Source organism: Pipistrellus kuhlii, unplaced genomic scaffold, assembly GCF_014108245.1.
Source record: "Pipistrellus kuhlii isolate mPipKuh1 unplaced genomic scaffold, mPipKuh1.p scaffold_m20_p_20, whole genome shotgun sequence".
In the NCBI taxonomy this organism is placed as follows: Eukaryota; Metazoa; Chordata; class Mammalia; order Chiroptera; family Vespertilionidae; genus Pipistrellus; species Pipistrellus kuhlii.
In genome coordinates, this window is record NW_023425516.1 from 14,449,034 (window position 1) to 14,472,950 (window position 23,917).

The window sequence follows — 23,917 nt, forward strand, 5'->3', positions numbered from 1 at the left end:
GTCGCCCCCTCTGTCCCTGACTTCTGACCTGGCCGCAGCCCCTGCATCTGATGCGGAGGAGACGTGACTAGTCTTAGACTTTTCCAAAAGTACATTGATTGTTAGATTGTGAGGCAGAGTGGGGTGAACGTTATCGTGTGAACTGGTTGCAAAATGATGGTGCCGTGAACTTGGGTTAGGGTTAGGGCAGTGGGCAACTTCATCTAGTCTGACTGATTTTCCCTCCTGGGGGTAATGACCTTGAAACAAATTTAAAAGACAAACTTGGTAGGGCTTGGTGTTGGGGGAGGGGAAGGAGAGAGGGGGCATCAAGGATAACGCTGGGATTTGGAGCATGGAGAGCCCACTGACAAGACAAAAAGTGACCCTTCAGCCTTCTCACTCGGACCCATGTCACCTTGACTGTTGCTTCCTCTATGGAATGGGAATAACCACCCCACCAATCTGAGAAGCGTCCACAGGTGAATGTCCCTGTGGTGGCTCCACGCCTGAGAGAGGGACGGGAATTACTTGTGCACTAGCCACACTCCCTCTAGACCAGCGTTTCTCAACCTTCCTAATGCCGCGACCCTTTAATACAGCTCCTCATGTTGTGGTGACCCCCAACCATAACATTATTTTTGTTGCTACTTCATAACTGTAATTTTGCTACTGTTAATGAATCATAATGTAAATATGTGTTTTCCGATGGTCTTAGGCTCTACAGCAGCGGTTCTCAACATAAGACCATCGGAAAACACAGATATTTACATTACGATTCATTAACAGTAGCAAAATTAGTTATGAGGTAGCAACAAAAATAATTTTATGGTTGGGGGTCACCACAACATGAGGAGCTGTATTAGAGGGTCGAGGCGTTAGAAAGATTGAGAACCACTGGTCTAGACACTCTCTGCTCCTCCCTTCCCAGCCTATCTGAACTCAATTTCTCCAAATTATGCCCAAGCATCTTCCTTACTTAACACATAGCTGGGCTCAAAAACTTAAAAAGATCCAGACAGACACCGCTGCTGAGCTCATTGGAAGTCGAGCTCCCTGTGGCTGAAAGCAGTCCACATGCCACTCACCTCTCTCCGGGGTCCCGGCCCTCAAAGCCCCACATCTTGTTTTGTGTCATGAACTTCTTTCCCTTGGGGGAGGCCTTGGGGTTTGATCAGACAAGAACCTGTGTAGCAAACCACTGCATTTTAGTCAAGAGATACAGATCAGGACAGTTGGTACAAGCGCCACTCAACTCTGCCCACCTGGTGAGTTTATGGGCAGAATGGGTCACACGAGGCTTGGGGTACCAGCCCCTTTGGCGGAGGCCTCTCTGTAGAATCAGTCTTTCTGGGGACACCTCTGGAACCCCGCTCACCTGGGCCTCTGTCCTCACCCAATGCCTCCCCTGCAGGCAGCATCCGCACCTCCAGGCCAGGAGCGCGCAGCTGGGAGGCACTCTGCCTGCTCTCCTTTCACCGGCTCCCCATAGACCAACAGGGCAGCACTGAAGACCACACACCACAGGCGTTTCCAAAAAATACGGCTTTTTATTGTTTTGGATGTAAATGTAGTTTTCAAACTGCATTGTAGTGTTGAACACAGCTGGTGGAAACATGCTTCTCGACACGCGTGACAGGCCTGTGCTCTGGGTGATGCGGGCCTGCAGGAGCCTCTGCTGCCCAGGCTCCCGGGGGTTTGTTTCCAGACGGGGTCACTGTCTCCTGAGGAGCCCTGACACCATCACCAAAGCTCCCAGAGGAAAGAGCGAACCATCGCACAGGGAACGGGAACCCGGACAAGTTCAAGAGCCTGGGGTCCGGGTGGTGAGAGGGTTCAGGGGAGCAGCAGGCGGCGTGGGGGAGGCTGTGCTCGGCTCCCTCACAAGCACACAGCTAGGTTGGGTCTCCCAGGGCTGGGCCCTTCCTACCTTCTAACTGCAGGATGTAAACTCTGTGGAAAAGAACAAAACCTGATTTTCTCCCAACCTGCACAAGCTCAGTTCTTGAGAGCAACACATCTCTGTTTAGAAACGCACAAGAGAGTTCTTCAAATCAGCGATGCCCAAGGTTGACTGTGGAACCAAAAGTCTGACTGGGAGATGAAGGTGAATTTTGCTACATAATTGGAAAGGAATTTCACAAAAATAAAATTTCATTCACACACACACACACACACAGTCAAAGCCAACATTCAGTATAAAAAAGTTCCCTTTTTTTCTCCAAGGCGGATTTTCACAAGCCCGACAAGGAAACAGCTCCCACGTGGTGAGCCAGCAGAGCTGTGTCCTCAGGAACATCAGGCAGCTGACCCCGGGGAGGGACTTGATGGGGGTTGGGGTATCCTAACGCTTCTCCCTGTTCCTGGAGCCCCTCCAACCACAAAAGCCTCTGAGTGGACCACGACCAAGGCAGCTCCGGAATGGCACAAACATGTCCAGCCTCCAAGCTCTCCTCTCTGCTTCTCCGTGTTCAGACGTGGGGAAAACCTTAATACACGAGGCACCGAGCCCGAGGCGGCCACATCAGGGCTCTCCCAGCTCCATCCCGGCCAGGTCCCGCCAGGGTGGTGGGGGCAGTTCACCTACTGCAAAGAGCTTAATGGGAAGCAGGGAATCTCTGGGAAAGGCAACTCTCCCACCAGAGAGAGCAGCCCAGTCAGTGGGACAAAGACCATGGAGGGGCCGGGGGACACGGGAGGGGAGGGGGCTGCTGAGTAGGAGGGGGGGTGAGGCAATGCTCCAAGCCTGCCCGTCGGAGCCAGTGAGGTAAAAGAACTGAACTTTAGAGGCAAGAGCAGGGGGGTCAGGCAGCACAGGGTCTGGCCCCTAGCACCCACCCCCTGCTCGCTGAGCGAGTCTGCTGGCCAATGGGGGCGGGAGACAGAGCCAAGTACAGCCCCGCTCCATTCTGACAGCTCTTGTCAGCCAGAGAGCAGACACTTGTGATCTTGAAAACAACGGCCCTGCTGCCCCAGGACTCGTTTGATGGGAAGCCAGGCCTGAGAGGCAGCTGGGGCGGAGCCAGCCAGAGCTGCACATGGAGACAGGGGAGTGTGACTGTGGAGGAGGCTGTGCTAGGAAGAGGCTATGAATGATGTCACCCACTGCCACACGCCTTCACCTGGGTTGGGACCACGCTGGGGTCCCATGTCCTCCGAGAAGCTAACTTTATATTTCTATTGGCTGCAGCAAAAACACCTGCAGGCCTGACCTCTGGAAAGGTGAAATGGGGTCATGTCACAGGGACAGGAAGTGGAGAAAGGTGGGTGCCCAAGGACACATATGCGACCTCAATCCACAGCATTTCACTGTGGATTTCACTGCCCCCCTCCCCCAACCCCTCCTCCGTCAGCACTAATTTCTGACGTGGGAACTACTTTCCTGGTGCTGTGAAAACCGCTGCCAGCTGCGGGTCTGCCACAGGTTGGGGGCCTGCTGAGGGGTGGCATCGGGTGGGTAAGCCGCCTGGGACAGGAGGGACAGGCCTTTCTGCTTTCAGAAAGCCCCACAGCGGCCTCTGCTCGGTCCCTGCATCCCCACTCATTGTGAAAGAGTCAAGAGCAGTGCAGGGAGCTGATGGCACAGAGAGATTTCACAGAAATACTTGCAGAATGTATGTACCAGACAGGATTTTTTCCCCTTTTCAGACTGATTTTCTCATTCTCCAAAGTGTCAGCATTTTTAAATTTCTTTTATGGGAGTTGGACTGGCATGGGAGTAAAAATTAGTGTAAACAAACCACAGGCCCATGGTCAGCATCTACTAGAGGCCATTGGCAGGCTGCCTCAGTTTCCCCATGTTCTGGCCAGGACTCAAGGATAGAGGCAAAGAGGCCCTTGTGCTGGCCAGATTCATCAGACAAGAGGCAAAAACAAGAAAACCCGGAGGACAAGCAACAGTGTGTCTGCAGTAAGAGAAAAGCTTTGTGGCCCTGCAGCCACGGTAATGGTGAGCACCAAGAGAAATGGATTTAAGTAAATACCTCAAACAAAAACATGCCACACAGACACACACACCCTTTGAAGTCACACACAGCCTAACAGCTTAAACAGAATCTGATCACTAAATCAGCAAAGGGGAGAGACAGAGAGAGGTAGGCCAGCGAAGCAAGAGGCCAATTTTATGCCCACTGAATTTGTTTTAAAAAGGACTCCCAGCAAGGGTGGGAGAAAGCTACGGCTTAGGAGGGCTAGGCTGGGCCAAGTGCTGTGGCCACCCACGTGGTTCATGAAGGCACAGATCTGTGGAGGGGCCAAGCTCGCCCCTCCATGAGCCCTAACAGCTGTGAACGTTTCGTGTTTTCCTTTTCCCTTTTGGCCCTGAGGGAGCCCTTACCACGGAGGCCTTCCCCTTTTGAGGGGACTTCATGTTTCCCTGGGGGTGACGGTGGTTTTCTCACCACATCCACATGGAAATGAGGAACCTGTCCAGCCTCGTCTTGTGCTCGCCTCTCAGGAGAGGGATGGAGGCCTGTAAACACGTGTTCTGAGGAGGCTGAGGGGTGAAGCGTAGACCAAGGGCAGGTGACAGGTTAGTGACCTGCAGCAGAGGGGGTGGTGTGGACGGCCACAGGGGGAAGAACCCCCATCCAGCCTCCACCACCCAAGGCTGAGGCAGGGCTGGCCGCCCTCTGAGCACCTTCCTCAGTCCTCCAGGAACCAGGGAGCCTCCTAATGGATCGGAACCTCAGGAGGTAGCCGTGGTCCCCCTCACATGGCTCCTGGCCTGCCCAGCACTGCCCATCTCTGCCTCTGGCCCTCTGAACTTCACAGCAGGACGATAAAAGCGCATTCTTTCAACCAGAAGGTGCCTTTGGCCAGGCCAGGCTTCCAGGGTGTTCGAGTGCCCTTCACCCGCAGCCACTCTGGCAGACACTGCAAGGACTGGCCCAGACCACCCTCCCGCCACACCTTCCTCTGGACCCTCCGCTGCAATCCCCATACCCGGTGCCCTAGGGGAACCCCCCTCCCACACCTCATCAACTCTGGGTGCAGTTCTTTACTATCTGATCTGGGCGACGTCTGGACAGCTGAGGCTGGCCGGGAATGCTGCCTGTCGACATTCAATTGCTTCCTCCAAACAGGACAGGAAGGCCTTTGGGTGTGGGGACCTCTTTGGTCCGAGAACCGTTCTGGTTGGAGGCTCCTGGGTGAGCAATGCAGACAAGAGGACCAGGCTGCTGGAAGCACCCTGGAGCCTGGCCTTTCGAAGGCTGCACCCAAAGGGCCACGCATGCCCGTCAGACGCTGCTGGCGTGTTGGGAGGCGGAGTGTGGAAGCCGGTGGAGGACAAGGCTGAAAGGCCACTCTGAGAGCTGATACCTGGCGGAGTTCCAGATCAAGTCCACGCCACCATTCCCATCAGCGGTGCCGGGGTGCTGCCCGCCAAAGCAAGTGGAACCAAATCGGAATAGGTCACAGGCCACCAGGAGGGTCTCCGAGCCAGAGCAGCAGCTTTGCATTGCTTGTGCTTTCCTTTTTGTCCTTGCGCATTCACACCCTCTGCTTTTGCACACGAGAGTTTAGGGTTTGCCAGGCAGCTGGCCATGAGAAAGCCTGCACAGCTGTCCAATCTGTCTGCAAGTCAGAGTCTGGAGGAGGAGGAAAACTGTCTTCCTACCGCCCCAGGATGGGCCAGAGCAGGCAGGGAGTCATCCAGAGACAACTGCCAGGATGAAACATCAGGGACCGGGCAGGGACCTGTACGTTTTCTAATTCCAGGAGCAGGCGCTGCCTCCTCGTGCCCACCTGCTTCCGTGGGCCTGGCAGACCAGCAGGACAGGAATGAACTGTGGTATTTCCCTGTCTGGGCAGCCCCGAGGGCAGCGGAGGTTGTGACTGAGGTCGCTGAGTGAGAGGTGACAGCAACGAGCTCCCAAAGATGGACTATTGCTGTTGGCAGGACCCGAACCTGCTTCAGACCTGAGCATGGCATTTGAGCAGCCCCGGGGGCTGGCGCAGTTGGAGGGAGGCCCTGAGGCTCTGCGTCAGGAGAGGCGTGGGGCGCAGCCTCCTCTCCACAGGCAGGGAAGGGTCTTCTGGCATCCTGGGCGGCACTGCCGGCTAAGCTCTATGACTCCCCGGATCTCTTGCCACGTCTGGTGACAGCCTCCGCGGCCTGCTTTGGCAGCTGGGACGGGTCTGTCAGGATGGAGGTGGTGGTGCTCAGATGCCGGAGGGTGCTCAGCACCACTGGAAGACAGGAGGGGGAGTTAGCCCGAAGGCAGGGTGCAGGCGGCTGCTTTGAGTCCCACCTCGGATAGTATGCACACGTAGCCTTACGTGTACCACCATCGTGTGACTCTCGTGCTTGCCAAAGGAGGAGAGGGACACCAGGACAGCGCCTCTGCCTTTAAGGCAGCTCTCTGAATCCTATTCGTAGCCTGTGGATAGGTGGAGAGGACTAAGCTCTCCCGGCTTGTTCACCAGTGTTTCTACCACTTCTCTATACCCTTAACATATAGACATAGCTTTGTTAGTTATAAGAATCAAACAAGGAGACATCTGAAAGGGCCAGCCAATAGGAAAAGCTCAATAAACATAAGCTGCTGAAACCGGTTTGGCTCAGTGGATAGAGTGTCAGCCTGTGGACTGAAGGGTCCCAGGTTCGATTCCAGTCAAGGGCACCTTGGTTGAGGGCATATCCCCAGTGGGGGGTATGCAGGAGGCAGCTGATCGATGTTTCTCTCTCATCGATGTTTCTGATTCTCTATCCTTCTCCCTTCCTCTCTGTGAAAAATCAATAAAATATATATTTAAATAAACAAACATAAACTGGATCTGATGGAAGTGACACAGTGAAGCCACAGAAGGACTGGGAAGGTCTGCTCCCTGCCCTGCCAGTGACTAGCTCAGGACTGCACAGCACCACCCTCATGCCCGGGTCCTGTCTGCATGGTTGTTTACAGTGGGGCCTGGGTTTTCTGTAGCCTTAAGGGTCCTCATCTCTCCGGCACCAACACGGAGGTGGCAGCCTCCATCCCCACCGCCCTGTGCGGCACCTCACTCACTCGGCCTGAGGATGGGCAAGGAGCAGTGCTCGTCCAGCCAGGACAGCGCCGTCCGGTTCAGTTCCGCCAGGCTGCTGGTGGACACCATCCCCTTGAAGGACTCGAACAGCGGCTTGATGATGATACTGAACTGCAGGGCACGTGGGTTAAAGAAAAGGTAAGCGACGAGGAGGGCCTTTTCCCTTGGGGCGGGCGAGTAATTGTGACAGATGGTTGAGCGACAGACATCTGGAAGAGGTAAGCATGCCCTTCCCTTCCGTTCGCCTAAGATGCTCCTATCGAACTGTAACTGACCCCCGTCGCTGCCCGGCCTTCCGGCTAAGACCAAGTGTAACCAGAACTGATCACTGAGCAGGCTGGAGGCAGGCACAGAAGCGTTTTTTTGATCTGGAATGGATCCTGGTGCAATGACTTGAACATGACATAAATATACACATGCTCCTTGCCTAATGACAGGGTTACATCTTGATAAATCCATAAGTAAAAAATGCGCCGAAACCGGTTTGGCTCAGTGGTAGAGCGTTGGTCTGTGGACTGAAAGGTCCCAAGTTCGATTCTGGTCAGGGGCATGTACGTTGATTGCGGGCACATCCCCGGTGGGGGGTGTGCAGGAGGCAGCTGATCAGTGTTTCTCTCTCATCGACATTTCTAGCTCTCTATCCCTCTCTCCTCTCTGTAAAAAATCAATAAAATATATATTTTTAAAAATGCATTTATTACACCTAACTTATAGAACATCATACCTTAGCCCACCCTACCTTGAACATGCTCAGAACACTCACAATAATCTATAGTTGGGCAAACTCATTTCACTCATCTCATGCATACATAAACTAAATTCTGTGGCACACCAAAAATTTATAGATATAAATATATTTTTGCTTGACAAAAAAGTGGAGTAGAATCCTGATTATTTGTGTTGGCTGTTGTCATTTTTTAAATTTGACAGTTTAAGGGAAAAGAGATCAGTGCCCCTGATAAAATAGTCAAGTATTACATGCTTTAAAAATTCTTGCAGTACCCAGGCTGGTTTGATCAGTGGATAGAGTGCTGGCCTATGGACCGAAGGGTCCTGGGTTTGATTCCAGTCAAGGGCATGTACCTCAGCTGCAGACTCTTCCCTGGCCCAGGCCTTGGTCGGGTCTTGTGCAGGAGGCAGTCAATCAATGTGTTTCTCTCACATCAATATTTCTCTCTGTCTTTCCCTCTCTCTTCCACTCTCTTTAAAAATCAGTGGAAAAATATAGAGGATTAAAACAAAAATTCTTGTGGCACACGGGTTGAAATTCACTGATCTAACACAAAGCCCAAGTTTTATAGTAAAGTATTGACTATCTCACGCTGTTTACTATTTGTATCACTTTTGTACCATCCTAAAGTTGTAAATCCCATCTAGCCATTTTAAGTCCAGACCCATTTGTCACACACAAGGTTGAAGCAGTGGCCAATCCAGAGGCAGAGTAGTGGCTGGGTGGGCAGTGAGAAGGCAGGAGCCAGCCCCTGAAAGGGCCATTTGGAAGGCCAGCCAAGGGAGGCCCAGCCCACAGGTAAGTGCCTCATGACAGCATTCAAGGCCTGGGGTACCTTTTCAGGGAGCAGGTGGAAGGAGCTGGTTTCAAACCCAGGCTCTGCCGCTTGGTTTTGTGAGCCTGGTCTCTCACCTGTCACCTGGTACTCCCTGTCACCTGTCGCCTCCCCTCCCCTCCCCTCCCCTCCCCTCCCCTCCCTCCCTCCCCTCCCCTCCCCCCTTTCCCCCCCTCCTTTCTCCCCTCCCCCCCCCCCCCTTCCAAAGGACAAGCTGGCTGCCGGGACGTGTTAGCTAGAGGCCACTTCCTTCTACAAGAGGCTCTTGTCTTCTGTCCTCAAGGACCCAGAGAGCAATGCTGGCCTGTTCTGCCTCCTCCGGAAGCCCCGACCAGAAGAGTGGCCAGTGATAGCCCCACTCCACGTCTCGGGCCTGGCCCTGCTCTCTCAAGGAGAAAACGGACCTTGTTGTTTCAGAAGCTGAATGACAGCCATTATATGAGAATCTTTCTAAAAGGACTAGAGTGTAGATGTCTGCTGTTTTGGTGCCCTGGTTTAGGATAGGGTGGGCAAAAGAAACCCAAGGATACAATCCAGAACTTCCAATTCTGCAGGGTCCGGCTCTTCACATATTCATCAAACATGTCTGTCATGTGATCAAACTGGTGCCGGGTGACGGGGACTCCTGTGGCAGGGAGCAGCTGCTGGAAGGAGCTGCAATGACAGGAAGAATCAGAGGAAGCTTGGAGCAGCCGGTGACAAATACGGGCCCCGGGGGCCCCAGATGGGCAGGAGGATCCTGCCTGTGTGGCGCACACGTGAGGACTGGGCACCACCCGAGCCTCCATGATGTGCCCGCGCCTCACATGATGGTGGCGTTGAGCTCCTCGATCTCGTCCCGCAGTCGCCGCGCCTCCTCCTGCATCTGGCTGCGCTCCTGCTGCAGCTTGGTGATGTACTCCACTGTCTTCTGCAGCGTGATGGCATGGCTGGTCTGCAGACGGGTGTGGGGTCAGAGCAGCGCCCACGCCCCAGGTCTAAGCTCCTCACCCAATGCCCTAGGCAGCTCACCAGCTTGGAATTATTAGAGATCAAACTGTTCAGGGTGTCAAAGCCCATCTTGATGTTGAAGCGCCTCTTTTGCTCGGCTGAAATGTGCTTCATCTGCCGGTTCTGTTGGAAAACCGACCCATCACTGTGACATGGGGTGCGCTGCAGGCCACCTCTCCTGGCCCCTCCTCCCTGCCCTCTCAACCTATTGCGGATGCTGGGGGCCGACTGGACCGTGGCTAAGTGGAAGGAGCGGTGACAGGAAGCTGAGGCTTCAGCAGGAGCCAGGAGGGGATAGGATGGGACCCTAGAAAACCACCCCTGAAGCATGGAGTGTGGCCATGCTTCAAAGTCCTGGCAAGGAACAAACACTGCCGGTCTGGCACTACCCAGCCACCTGCAAAGCTCTCCTGTCCTACAGCTGACGCTTTCTGCCACATTGCAGGAGTCCGTGTTGCTCCCACAGGCCATTCCGTGGGTGTGGGTGGAGAAAGAGGGCTTAATATCGAAATTAAAGGCGCTGACACCACACTTCCGAGGCTACCTCAGCCTGGGGAGCACCAGCCGAGCCATGGCTCTCCTTTCCAGTGTGCCCCTCGTAAGGGCATGGCTGTCCCAAAGGTCCTTGCTTCCCCACCCTTCCTAGGGAACAGAGACCCGAAAGAGACGGTGGTACCTTTAACACAGCCACATTTTTGGAATCGGCAGAGTATTTCCCTGAGCAGCTGTTCTGGGGAGACTGAGGACTGGGGCTGTGTTCTGAAGCACATGGCGAGGCCTGCCCGGAGTTTGGGCCGTCACGACCTGAGAAGAACAGAGACCTGGAAGGACAGGACTGGAGAGGGGGTTCGGCCAGGCTGTGCCTGCCACAGTCCCCACACACGAAGGGAACCCCCAGCCAGTCCCAAGACCAGAAACCCACCTTCAGCCTCCTACAGCGGCCCCCCAGCACAAACCAAAGAATCATGCCGCAGCCTGCCTGCTGCTCTTCTGCTCCTGGCTGTATCCTGCCTGCCTCGCTCACTTTCCCAGTCTGGGCCACCAGCGGGTTTATGAGACCTCGCTGCTTGGCCTATAAGCCCAAGCTCAATCCTGGGGCACCCTGGGGGGGCTCCCGAATCCAGGAGTGGGCCAGCTCATTTCACTCACAAAGTCCCAACTGTCCCAGCCACAGTGACCACTCACCAGAGCCCACAACAGCGCCTTGGGGACTGCCCCCGTGCAGTGGGGCCTGCTCGCCCTTCACTAGGGAGTCTTGCACTGAGCTTGCAGAGAAGAGCCGGGAGATGGGGCCAGGCTGGCTGCTTGTGACATGGCCCAGGTCTGTCACTAGGATGCTGCTGTGGAACTCTGGGGCTCCAGGAGCCTGGGGTGACGAGAGAGAGAGGGGTCACTCCTAACAATGGTTGTTGGGCGAGGGCTGCCCAAGAGCAGGCCATGCTGCGGGTTTAAGGATGCTGAGGTCTGTCCAGGCCCTCACCCTGGCGATGGGAGCAGGCGTGATGACCACGTTGGACTGGGACACGGTTGAAGCCAACATCCCTTCTCTCTTCATAGGGCCTGCCATGATCACTGCTTGTGGCCGTCCTGAGAAGGCAGCTGCCAGAACAAGAAGGTGAGGGGGAGGCCCCAAGCCATGGGACCTGCTCTCAATGTTAGTGCTAACCCCGTGCCTGGCCAAGGCACAATGGGGTCCCCCAGGAGAAAGATGGGGCCCTTTGGCTGCCACTGAGACATAGCTTTCCTCACTGCGGGGCACAGGAAAGACAAAGCCACCAAGGCCTCTGACATGTTTTTGTAATTTCCCTTTGAAGGGGACAGATTACAGACCCAGGAAAGAGATGACCAGGACCATGAGTTTTCCAACTGGATTGAGACTAATTTTAAAGGAACAACACAAAACACAAAACAGACTAGAGCAATCATATGCAGTATTATACTTTTTTTCACCTCATAATGTATGTGTGTGTGTGTATCTGTGTGTGTGTGTGTGTGTGTGTGTGTGTGTGTGTTATGTGATGAATATGCAAGCCTTGGGGCCAAGAGAATATTCTGGGGACTGTAGGGGGGTCAGACTCCAGCTTCCCTCCCCACTCACCTTGGGCAATGCAAGCATTCTTCAATACCAAGGACACGGGCTCTGGTTTGGGGGCAGGCACTATTTTGGGGGGCTGCTTGGGCCTCCCTCCAGTCCCGGATACAGGTTTGGGGTGCACAAACGTTAAACGGGGCTGCGGAGGGCCCACAGCTGGCTGCTGAGTGGCTGGAGACAGTGCCAGGCCACAGGGGGATGCTGAGGGGGTGGGGTGGTGAGTGGTGATGATAAGGCCCTGGCTCTGGCTGAAGGTGGTAGCAGAGGCATCGTGCGTGAGAGTGGTGGAAGCCGTGTGGGTAATGACAGCAGGGGACTCATTGGCTCCAGAAAACTTCTGTGGCTGCAAGAAGGTGGGTGGGGGTGGGGGATTCAGGGGGGTGGCAGGAGGGGCGAGTGGCACAGCAGGGGGAGCTGGCATCGGGGTGGGGCTGGGCGAGAGCATAGGCATGGTGAACAGGGGGAGGAAAGGCTGTGGGACACTCAGTGGGGGCGTGGAGGGACCAAAGTCTGCGGGCTGGATAAAGGGGTGCTCGGGCTGGGAAGTGCGTTCACAGCCCGGCCTATCTGTGGGGTCCAGGGCCGTGGCTGCGGGGGATGCGATGAGGCTGTCGGGGAGGCTCACGGTGGGGAGAGAGGTGGTGGACAGGATGCTCTCCTGAAAAGGGAAGAGAAAGGAGGAAAAAATACTGGGATCACACAACTTGCCATCACTTTCTGGTGCTACACGCCACAAAGTACAATGTCTGCCGGGCACCTGAGATGAACCCCTGAACAGAGTGACAAAGGCACTTCTCCCATCCCGTTACTGCTGATCTGGGGGGGTGCATCTGTGTCTCCCAGATGTCCACAGGGGTCTTGTTTCCCTTAGAAACTAAGTGATAACAGGGCTCAGACAAAGTGACTGTCTGCACACAGCTGGCTCTCAGCCTGGGAATATCTTGTTTCTGAAGTCCAGCAGGGGTCCCCAAAAGTCCCTGCCATCTTCTGTTACAGAGCAGAGGCAGCCTGGATGCCAGCTGCTCATGGGGTTCCCTCAGGACAGTTTCGTATATCAACTTCCAGAGAGGTCACCTCTTCCTAAAAGGGAAACGCTATAAGGAATCAGATCTCAATCTCTTTAGAGGAAATTCTTCCCAGAGCCAGATGGGAGAAGATGGGCCAGGTTACTGGTATCTCACTGCACATGGGCACAAGCCCGAGAGCCCCTTCAGGGCTAAAGGCCCGGCCTCACTTGGAAACCAATCTCCGGTGATTGCAGAGTAAAAACTCAAAGAAATACACAGAACTTCCTTTCATTGCCACCCACGTTTTTCTTTGCTGTCTTGCTTACTTTGTCTTAAATCAGTGGTTCTCAACCTTTTTAATGCCTCGACCCTTTAATACAGTTCCTCATGTTGTGATGACCCCCAACCATAAAATTATTTTCATTGCTATAATACTTCATAACTGTAATTTTGCTACTGTTAATGAATTGTAATGTAAATATCTGTGTTTTCCGATGGTCTTAGGCTCTACAGCAGAGGTTCTCAACCTGCAGGTCGCCTAAGACCATCAGAAAACACAGATATTTACATTACGATTCATAACAGTAGCAAAATTACAGTTATGAAGTAGCAATGAAAATAATTTTATGAAAGGTTGAGAACCACTGTCTTCAATGATCAGAACAGAGCTCACTGCACACGGGTTACCTGGAGCCTTAGATAGGAGCATATACTTACGGAGACAGTCTCCCACCGTGTCAATCTTCAGGATGCTTTCAAGAAAGGGCTAGCATAATTTCTTGTGATCTAGCAGCCCCTAGCACTTTAACCACCACTGCAGAGGTTTCATGACCAGCCCTGTGCCCCTCCCCCAGCTCCTCTACCTGAGCAGGTGGGCTGTTGGGATCTGGTGCAGATGTTGAGGCGGGTGCAGACAGCATGGAGCCAAAAAGGGAGCGGCTGGAAGAGAAGAGTTCTGAAAGACAACATTGGGGCTTTTGAGCTCTGTGTGTCTGTCACTTCCTTGAATTAAAATGCAAACAAATCAGGCACTGAACCCCACCTTACCCAGAGGAATGCCATGGCCGGAGAGGGCATTCCCCCTGAGGTAACTGCAGAAAGAGGCCCTCTGATTGGAACCACACCTGATGGCAACTATTGTGAGCTCTGAAATACTCCCAGGCCTGGAGTTTCACCAGCTCTTACAATGGTGGGAGCTCAGGAACCAGCTTTACATGTTCTGTCTCCTTGGTAGCCTATGTAAAGCTAGGCTACCAAGGAGACAGAACTGAACCTCACATCACCCTGCTTGGCCCAGGAGGGTAAGATTCTTCAGGAAAGGAACAACCTAAGACAGGCACAGTCACAGAGGGGTCAACAGAGGTGAAGCATAGACCCTTAACCCCCAAACTTTGCAGGGGCCTGAAGCTTCACCCCTTCTGAGGGAGGTCTCCTGCCCCCATGGCTGCTTTGCTTCCCATGCACAGTTCAAATCGGAATCCAGGTAACAGACAGAGACCTGACCGACAGCAGCTGCCCTCTCACTGCGACAAGACTTGTTTGAGATGTCTTGTACCCATGGTGTGGGGAAGTAAGTTTTTGATATCCAAATCCAGCCTAGTACCAGGAATGCTCAGGCCTACTCAAGAAGGCAAATAATTCTTTCCACTAATATAGACAGGGTAAAATAGGACTGTTGTTAGAGTGTTGAGTTTGACAGTAGACTAGTCAAGTTTTCAGAGTTATTTAAATTGGCTAATTGAAATAAGCGAATATTCTAGAAAAACGGATTGTACTGTACAAAAAGCTATTCCTAAAGTGTTATCAAAAGTTTTTATTGGCAGTTAATCTCATGGTAAAATTGCGTAACATGTAATGAACCTAAAGCAGTCATATATTAGCGCAAAGAACCAGCTTTAACTGCAGGAAACTGTGGGGAGGTGGCCGTGTCGCTGGCGCCCTCTGCTGCCTAGAGGGAAAACTGCTCACAGTCATTGGCCAAACTAGAGGCTCTTCAGACTGAGAATGAGAAGACCAATTCCCACAACAGCAATGCCCCAGAGACACTTGCAGACTTTGCAGCTACAACCAAAAAATTGGGGAAATTCTAAGTCCTCCCTGCTCCCTTTCCCACTCCAACAGCTCCCTCTGTGAAAGGAAAGCACCGGTCTGCTTTGTCCTGGGTGAAGGAGGTGCAGGTGGCCATGCCCTCTCTGCTCATGTCCTCACCTTGGAAAGGTTCAAACGTGTCCATGAAGTCCAGGTTGGGCTGCAAAGGAATCAGCCCCGGCTGGATCATGTCTGCATTTCCCAGATGTGCTGTAAGGATCAGAAAGGAGACAGAGCAATGACTTTGCCTTCTCAAAGTTGTAGGAAGATATGAAAGGCCTGGTCCTGCTCAGATTCTAGATTCTTCCAAGAAGAAATGTAGGCAACTGGCTGGGATTTCTACCTTCTTGTGGGTTCATGGCCACTCTCTGCACCCAGAATGCAGAAAAGAGTAAGTTTTTTGCAAGAAAGGTAAATAGAGTATCAAGTACGGACCCTCTCAGAAATCATGATCAGTTCTGCAGAGATTCCCCCAACCCCTGTCGCAATTCTAAGTCTGTGGGCTCTTCCATGATGGGTGAACTGGACAACCTCTCAGGCCAGATGAGAGGTCATGCCAGGGGTGCTTCTCATCTTCTTCAGAGTGGGTCTCAGGCCTGTCACTTGGGCTAGGCACACATCTTTTGCTAAGGGGACAGAATCAGAAATGTGAAACTGATTCAGATCAAACCCCCGCTGTTTCTCACAGTGATACCATGAGCATGACACCTCCTAGGTAGACTCAATTTGCAGTCCCCACCCACTCAATGCATGTAGCTGTCAGATGTCAGTGAGGTTGGTCAATCTTCCTTCTTACCGCCTGCTCTAAACAAGTGACATGCAGCTGCTCAGAGATGGCCCTGAAGTGAAGTCTGCCCCATGGAGGCTGACAGAGAAGAAAACCAGCCAGGCACTCAAAGTCAGGGATCTGCGGGTGGGTTACCTATTTCCCGTGGGTTGGGCCAGGCCACCGGTGGGTGTGAGGAGAGTGTGGAGAAAAGTGTGTCGCTGAATTCTGACATGAGCATGTCTGTGTCCAGCAGTGGGTCCTCCTCCATCGGGACTGGGGTCTTCCATCCATCCCGATGTTTGTGCCAATAAAGCATGTCATCTTCCTACCGCCAACAGAGGGGATGGAGAAGTCGAGCAGGCGGTGGTGGACTCAGAGCTCCCAACCATGTTGTGCTGGGGACATATGCCCCCTATTCTATAGAGCGGCAGGGGCTGTTGCGAAGAACATGAGTGGGTGCAGAACAGAAGGGAGAAACCCCTGCAGCCCACCCAGCAGAGAACTGATGCCTTTGCTCAGCCCTTCAATCCTTTAGCCGCAGGGAGAGTCCATATCCCCAAACTCCTCTGATATGGGGCTCACTTGTCAAGCCATCCACGTTATTGCTGTTTCTTGTCAAAAGGGGGTTCCCTATGGGAGTCCTCACACCCCAAGCTCCCTCACCTGGGCCAGGCTGGAGAGGTCCTCATCCTTGTGCTGCTGTAACTATGGAGAAAAGGAGACAAGCAGGTCACCCAGGGCCCCAGGAAGAGATGAGGCCCTCAGCTTCTCCTCCCTAAAAGAGCGTGGACTCCAGAAACATCTAGGCATCCTGTCTCTGGGGGGCAGGTGGGGAGAGAGTCCTGACCCTGCCACCCCCAGGCAATGCCCGGCAGAGGAGATACCTGACCAGTGTTTGTGGATCAAAAAGCCTTTTCACAGGTGGAGACGTTGACAGCAAAGATCACGGCCACAGCAAGCCCATCCCTCGGAAAGCTGGAACGCTCGTTCCCCGGAGAGCTAAGGAGCTGCAGCCTCAGGGCCAGTGTTCGAATGCAGGACTCGGTCCCTTCCTTCCTCCGGGCCCCTTCCCCAACATGCTCCTTTTGGATCCCAGGCCAGTTACCCTTTTCTTGAAGTAGGTTCTCCACTTGTGATATTCCCGGATCACGATCTCGATGCGGCTTCTCCAGTACTTCCCTTCTGTGGTGATGGCCTGCGGGAGAGAAGCAGGTCAGCAGGAGCGATGGCGCCGCAGCACGTCAGCAGCAGTCACCCAGGAAGAGAGTCATGTCTGACGCCAGGTTGGAAGTCAGCCTGGTCAATCCAGCTTGCAGCCCACCATGGTCCTAGACTTCACTCACAAAGTGTGTTTCCCTCTTCTGCGCTGCAAGTGGCCTCTAACTAACTGAAGATGCAATAGCCAAGGGGGCTTCGGCAGCACGGGTCCTGAGGGTCTGGACTGAACGGGGTCAGACAGAATGATCCCTCGGGTGCTGAGGAGCCCTACAGAGACTCAGGGGTAACACCCAAATGCATGTTTCCAGGAGCCACTACTACACTGTGCTGGGGACATATGCTCCCTATTCTACAGAGCGGCAGGGGCTGCCCACAGAACGTGAAGGGTGCAGAACCGAGGGGAGAAACTCCTGCAGCCCACCCCGCAGAGAACTGACCCTTTCCTCAGCCCTTCAGTCCTTCATGTGAGAAGGCAGTGGCCCTTCCTGTAGCTGCAGGGACAGTCAAAGGGTCAGAACAAACGGTCAATCACAGAAGTTTCTGGTGGACAGTGATTTGACTTCCAAGAGTATCTCATTCAACTGAACCTTTACTCAGGGCGTGCGTCCTTCCACATCTTTGAAATGTTCTGGTGACAAGGAATTCATGACTGTCTCAGAGAGCCCGCTCACTGTCAGATCCCTATCATGCCAAAGCCCCCCATAATCTCACCCAAAAATACTTCCGTGTGCCCTGGTAGGTGTTACTAAGTGGTTGCAGCATTTGGTTCACAGGTTTGAGTCCCTATCAAGGGCACATACCTGGGTTGCAGGCTCGATTCCCAGACCCGGTCAGGGTGCATGTGGGAGGCAACCAATCGATGTGTCTTTCTCACATCGATATTTCTCTCTCTGCACCTCTCCCCACGTCCTTCTACTCTCTAAAAATATCCTCAGGTGAGGATTAAAAAAAAAAAAGATACTTGCCTTATAAGGAGCCCAAGTCCCTCCCTATTGACTTCAAGAAACACTGCAGTCACAGGAAAGTAGAGGTTAAGTCCCAGCTGGAAAGTCCCTCAGTCCCTGGGTCAGCCCACTCTGAGAATGGGAGCCACCTGCTCCCCACATCCCCATGGCTTCTCAAGGTCACAACAGCTGACAGGGCAGCGCAGCCCCAGCATGCTGCCCTGTGGTCTCCCACTGGGGAACCAACCCTGGCTCCCAGCCCTCATGAGCCGGCTCCTGAGTGAGGCGAGTTCCTTTCCCGGCCACTCACCTCTGGCCGGCGATGCTCGTCCACTTCCACAGAGCCGTCCAGGGGAGTGACGAAGTGGCACACGGGATTTTTTCGCTTCTCCAAATCTGGGCAGAGAGGGGGTAAGACATTACTGCAACCAAGACCCCTGAAGGAGCCCTGCCCTTGGTCTACAACCCTCCCCTCGGGTGGGACCCTCTCACATGTGTTCTTTCTTTCTCTTTCCCTTGGGAAACAAGATTTCAGACAAACAAAGGGATCCAGGTTAAAGAGAAAGAATGTGTCAATACGGCATGGGTAAGAAATGGAAACGCCAGCCTAACACCAGGGTAGCCCAAGCACGCCAATCTCCTGGAAAAGTCACCCAGGCCAGCTGGAGACAGAACAAGGCCGGGCCTGCATTTTCTTAGACCTGCTGGAAGTGGGAACTGTTCCCTGATGCTTCAAATGTCACCTGTCTGCTACACCCTTTCTGATTCCCCAGAAAAGAACAAACCCCTCCCTCCACCTCTGCCTTTTCGACATTGGGCCCTGGTGTCTATCATAACAGCGGGCAACTGTGTTGTTATCAACCAGCTAACACATCTGTCTCCTGCAGATGACGGGCACCTTCACAACACAGACCACCTGGTTGGTCCCTGTGCCTGTTGGCGGAGAAGTGTCCAGTTCAATAGGATTTGGCTTGGTTTTCTTGTCTCTGCAGACTGCCCAAAAGAGGCTTCTCTTTGAGGCATAATTTCCAAGGTGCACAGGCCTCCAGATGGAAGAACCTGGAGGGCCATCCCCACAGGCCTGGGGGCCCCTGCAGCCTCCTGCCCCAGCTCCCAGGAGGCCCCAGCTCACTTGGCACTCACACTGCATGTACCACGCCCGCCAGATGGCGTTATTGAGCCGGATCTTGTCTCTCCACTGGAGCTTCAGGCCCTTGAAATTCTTCCACTTGGGAGACACCAACTTCCCACTGAAAGGAAAGAAAGAGGGACACTCATTAATTCTTCTGAAAATGAAGTGATATCAGAAAGTGCCACCTGATCATTCCAGGCACCAAATTCTGGATTAATCCATTACAAGTCACAGATGAGATTGATAGAATATATAAGACCCTTTGGGACCTCTTCCAAGTGACGTGGAGTAGAGGTGTTGGGATGATGCCATTGGTTAACTGCTGAAGCAGGGTGAGGGCAAGGTTCATTATCATATTCTGTTTATTTTTTGCATTTCTTTAAAAACTTCCATAATTAAAAGTTAAAAAGAAATCTGTTGAATTTGCTATATAAATATCAAGTCACATTGTACACTTTAAACTTACACAACGTTACTATCAATTATACCAAAGTGAAGCTGAAAAAGAAATCTGTTGACCACTGAATGAAAGCCAAGCTCCTTTTTTTATTTTTTAAATATATTTTATTGATTTTTTACAGAGAGGAAGAGAGAGGGATAGAGAGTTAGAAACATCAATGAGAGAGAATCATCGACCAGTTGCCTCTTGCATAACCCCACTGGGGATGTGCCCACAACCAAGGTACATGCTCTTGACAAGAATCGAACCTGGGATCCCTCAGTCTGCAGGCCAATGCTCTATCCACTGAGCCAAACCGGTTTCGGCAAAGCCAAGCTCCTTTAACCTGGTCTTGGCCCACCTCCCCACAAGGTACTTCCAACAGGCCTTTGAACCTGTGAGGCACTCTCCTGCCTCCAGGCCTCTGCACACATGGTCCTCACTCCTCTCGGAGCTCCCTGTGCCCCTGCCCACCTGTTCAGCCCTCAAACACTGCTCCACCACCATCTCCTCTGAGCAGGCACTGAGACCTCCCAGCGCACAGCTCACACCTCAAAGAGCACTCACCCATAGCCGCTAGAACAATGTCTATGCCCACATCTCCCTCCAATAGACAGCCTGCAGCTTCCAGAGGGAGGGCCCTTTAGGCATCCCTCACCCTAAGCACCTAGCACAAAACTTGGGGCTCAGGTAGTGATTCTTCGTTAATGAGTTAAAGCACTTGCAAAGCAGCTAACAACAGGCAAGGAACGTTCTCTGGAGGCACAGCCTCCTCGGACAGCTTAGTTTTCCAAGGGCTCTGCCAGGAGCCTCCTCTGAGCAGCTGGCACAGGGCTCCTCTTTTTCAGATGGCTTGAGCTAGGCAAGGGACTATTTTTGGTTCATACCAAACGGGGTTCTCTGGGTCCTCCTGACTGCAGGTCACAGCCCTTTCCCTTTTCCAGACCCACTCAGAAAGCTCAAGTGACAGAGACGTGCCAATAGCTCAACAGCTGAGGTCTTCAAAGACGGTACCCAAGCAATAAACCTGAGCTGAACCTGAAAACCTGGGTTACGAAGCAAAAGGCTGTGCACCTGGCAAAACCTCATGGCTCCCTTTACCCACCCAGCACCGGGCCAGGCTGAGAATCACAGAATCACATCAGCCAGAATCACACACACCCCCCGACCCCCGAGAGAAAATGTCACAGCACATTCTCTTAGAATCAGAGGAACAGAGAGCAGCAGCCTCAGCTCAAAGAATTAGGGCCTTCAAACCAGTTAAACACCTTCTTCCTCTCTTTCATCCTCATCCACTGGCACCCTGAACCCACGCCCCCATTGCTCAGCTTTCACCCCAGTTCAACAGCCAGCAGCTGCAGTGTTTCAGAGACTCTACTGCATAACTGCATCCTAACTGAACTTTTACGGTCACTTAACTCTTTTGGCACCCATTCCTGGGTGAGATCATAATGATACTATCACCTCCAGAGTGTTTTAATAAGGATTAAATGTGTGTACACACACACACAATGGGTGAACACTAAAGCAAAATATAAGATATTAATAACCACCTCAGGGATTTAGATTTACGTTATTACTGAAAGGCCTGATTTAACACCTCCTGACTTGAAAAGGCCTCTCTTTTGTGCCACTATTGTCAACAGACTTCCTCTTCTACAAGAGGAAAAAGGTGACACTCACATGCCCACTCTCAATACCCCTGAACAAGGACCTGGGCAAAGGTCTACCCTGAATTCCACATGGCTGTAGAACCACTTGCTTCTTGTTTCCTCATCTGACAAGTCTACTCTGAGCTAAGAATGAGGAATGGGATGGATGAGGCAGATGAAGTCCCCGAAGGCACAAGTCCTGCCTATGTGCTGAGTGTTGTGAAGAAGAGCAGAGGACTCTGGGAGCATACAGTTGGCATAACTGACCAGTTTGCCAGTCAGGAGAGGCTTTCTGGAGGAGGTGACATCTAAGCCAAGGTCTAGAAGATAAGAAACCTTTAAATAAACCAAGGAGAGGGGGAGAGGCCGTTCCTGCTGCCTGGCCTGCCATGGCCCGAGGTGAGCAGGAACACACCTGGCCAGTGCAGTGGAGAACACCCAGCATGGCCGCAGCCTGGAGGGTGGGGAGTGGGAGTGGGTGCGGTGCTACCAGACAGACCAGGCTGGAGAGCAGAGTACGTCCCAGAGTGCATTAGGTCCCAACCGCGGGCAAAACCAACCCGCTTCCCCCACCTCCGCTCAACCTGTCAGCAACCTGATGCCTAACCAGGCAGGTGGTTCCAGGAATAAAAACAAAACGGTCCCTATTTCTTTATGTCCTGAAGGGGAAAAATATCCAAAACTTTCCTATAACTGATTGTTTGTTCACATTAAAGCCCAGGATAAAAGGCTCGTTTCACTGTTGCTGGATCCCGACCAAGCATTTGCCACCTGCAGAAACGGCGCAGAAGACACAAGCAGGAGAAAGGCACTGGAAAGTGGGGGCTCCTGGGAAGAGAACCAGCTTGGGTGCCCTGCAGTGTTTGGTGAAGAACTAACCACTGGGCTAACAACAAACCCAACCTTATCGCTACTCTGTTACCAAAGACAAAGCAGGGCAACCTGAGCATAACAGCATCTTCTCAGAGAAGTGAGGTCACCTGCCGGCTTCAGTTACTTACAGTGAAGGGGGTGGGGTGATGCAAGAGAGATCCGACCCTGTGAGCTGGAAACCAAAGCTGACAGGGTGTAGTGTGGGGGTTCTCGTCGTCTTCCTCTCTCTTGCTGAAATGTTTCACTTTCCCTTGATATTTATGTCAAATGTGGTCAAACTTCAGCAGGAGTATGCCAGATATCAGAGCACAAACTGCTGTTACATGCCCCGCCCCCCCCCACTCCAACCCCGATTTCTGTAATGTCTTAATAGCCAACAGGTGGCGCTCAACCAACACAAAGAAGAGTCTGAGTCCAAAACCAAAACCCCACCCACAGAAGTAGAGGGTAGGGTGAAAGGAGAGGTCCTGGATGTTTTCATGGGGGCTGACCACCCCTCCTCCACGGCAATTTCAAGACAAGAGCTGAAGAAGCGATACACACAGCTGTATGGTAGCAAAGATTCCACAGGCAAACTGTTAGGAAATGGGGGGGGGGGCAGGGGGCTGGGGGACTACATTTCTGTAAGTTTCTTTAGTGACGGGTTTCTCAGAGCCTTTTGTGTGCTGATGTCACTGTCAATCTCAAAGGTGGGATAGAGGAGACATTCTCTATGCCGACAGCCACAGACCAAACTGGACGGGACCCTTGTTACAGGGCTACCCGGAGTCCAGTCTCCCATGCCACGGGCCAGGAGAGGCTGGCTGACTGCTCTAAAAAGTCCTGAGCCCTGAAGAGCTTGCCAGAGCTCCCTAGAGCAGTACCCCAGGAAGCACCTATGGTGGGGCTTCTTCTCCCCAGGCCCTGCCCCAGCTTAGTCTTCCAGCCCTGGATACTTCTTAGTCTAACTCAGGATCATCCCTCTTCCTTCATCAAGGTGTAACCAGAAACACAGAATGAAAATTTCTGTGACCAATGCCCCCCCCCCCCCCCCAGCACAGACGAGAGACCTCCTCTGGCCTAAGCTTCCCAAACCTGCCCCTCCCACATGCCTGTGCAGTCCTGGGGCTTCCCCCACGGAACAATGAGCCTGGATGCACCACCCGCCCTCCCACTCAGACCATGGGAAGGTCAAGACCTGTGCCTGACTCATCTCAGCACAGTGCCTGGCACCTGGGAGGTGCTTTTAAATATGGGGTTACTAAGTGAATGCTAAACTTCTCCATAAAGCAAACTCATACTCACCCTGCCATGCCACCCTTCCTAGAAGGCAGATTCATGACATGAAACAAGGAAGTTCACAGTACAACAAAGGTCCCTCTGAAAACTGTTGGATAGAACTAGCAGACCGAATTCTTCAGAGGTCTGGCAAGAGACTGCTCTGGAATGGAAATTAAAGGGCAAGCCTTACACAGACTGGAGCTGGAATTAAGAACAGGGGAGGGTGGGGCTGGGACGGGGCCTTGGGATTCTGTAGGTCCCAGGTAGAATGAGGTCCTACTCCTAGTCCCAGAGCAGTGGTGCAGGCCACTTGTTTGTTCATTTGACCGTACTTGCTTGTTTGATGCTTCTAAGATGCCCAGTAGCAAAATATCCCTGGCGCTGCCTCCCCCTCATTCTCTCCCAGCTAGGTGGAATAGGCATGTCATCGGTGAGTGTAAGAGGAGCCGGTGTGGGTGGTCAGGGCTCTTTCTCTCCTCTTGGGAGCAAGCTGCCCACCAAGGGCCCACACTGGTCAGGCTCTGCTCCTACCTAGTGAAACACCATGGGGCAATTAAAAACCAACACACATTTCTTTGTACTGACATACAGGCAAGATCGTGGTTACTTGCATTAAGGCGGGGGGAACCGAAGTGCAAGATATGTAGTATGGCCACGATTTGTACTTTCAGCAGGGAGATATGCACAGACACACAGGGAGGAAAGGAGGGGGAGAGAGAGCAAGGGAGGGAGGGGCAAGAAGACAGCCAGTCAGGCTCAGGAATGATAGGCGAGAAACAGGTAACAGTGAAACCGACTTTCATTTGGAGAGCTGAAGAAGGGAGTCAGTCAGAGACTTAGTTCTCATTGTTTAATGTTTTATACTGTTTAATTATAACAT

The 23,917-nt window shown here is 52.8% G+C and overlaps 1 protein-coding gene across 1 annotated transcript in view; it reads right to left on the reverse strand.

The window, feature by feature from the left end:
- Positions 1 to 1,509: 1,509 nt before the first annotated feature.
- The window catches only part of LOC118725258 (MLX interacting protein), a 47,403-nt gene continuing 24,995 nt past the window's right edge, over positions 1,510 to 23,917 (reverse strand). The window contains exons 2-17 of the mRNA XM_036448836.2: positions 18,825 to 18,931; positions 17,992 to 18,077; positions 16,625 to 16,714; positions 16,183 to 16,224; positions 15,673 to 15,844; positions 14,871 to 14,960; positions 13,526 to 13,617; positions 11,662 to 12,313; positions 11,044 to 11,162; positions 10,749 to 10,929; positions 10,240 to 10,367; positions 9,585 to 9,686; positions 9,380 to 9,507; positions 9,104 to 9,227; positions 6,990 to 7,119; positions 1,510 to 6,171 (exon numbers count right to left, since the gene is read on the reverse strand). Of these exons, the coding sequence (XP_036304729.1) occupies positions 6,050 to 6,171; positions 6,990 to 7,119; positions 9,104 to 9,227; positions 9,380 to 9,507; positions 9,585 to 9,686; positions 10,240 to 10,367; positions 10,749 to 10,929; positions 11,044 to 11,162; positions 11,662 to 12,313; positions 13,526 to 13,617; positions 14,871 to 14,960; positions 15,673 to 15,844; positions 16,183 to 16,224; positions 16,625 to 16,714; positions 17,992 to 18,077; positions 18,825 to 18,931 (2,365 nt within the window). The 3' untranslated portion in view covers positions 1,510 to 6,049. The remainder of the gene's footprint in view (positions 6,172 to 6,989; positions 7,120 to 9,103; positions 9,228 to 9,379; positions 9,508 to 9,584; positions 9,687 to 10,239; positions 10,368 to 10,748; positions 10,930 to 11,043; positions 11,163 to 11,661; positions 12,314 to 13,525; positions 13,618 to 14,870; positions 14,961 to 15,672; positions 15,845 to 16,182; positions 16,225 to 16,624; positions 16,715 to 17,991; positions 18,078 to 18,824; positions 18,932 to 23,917) is intronic.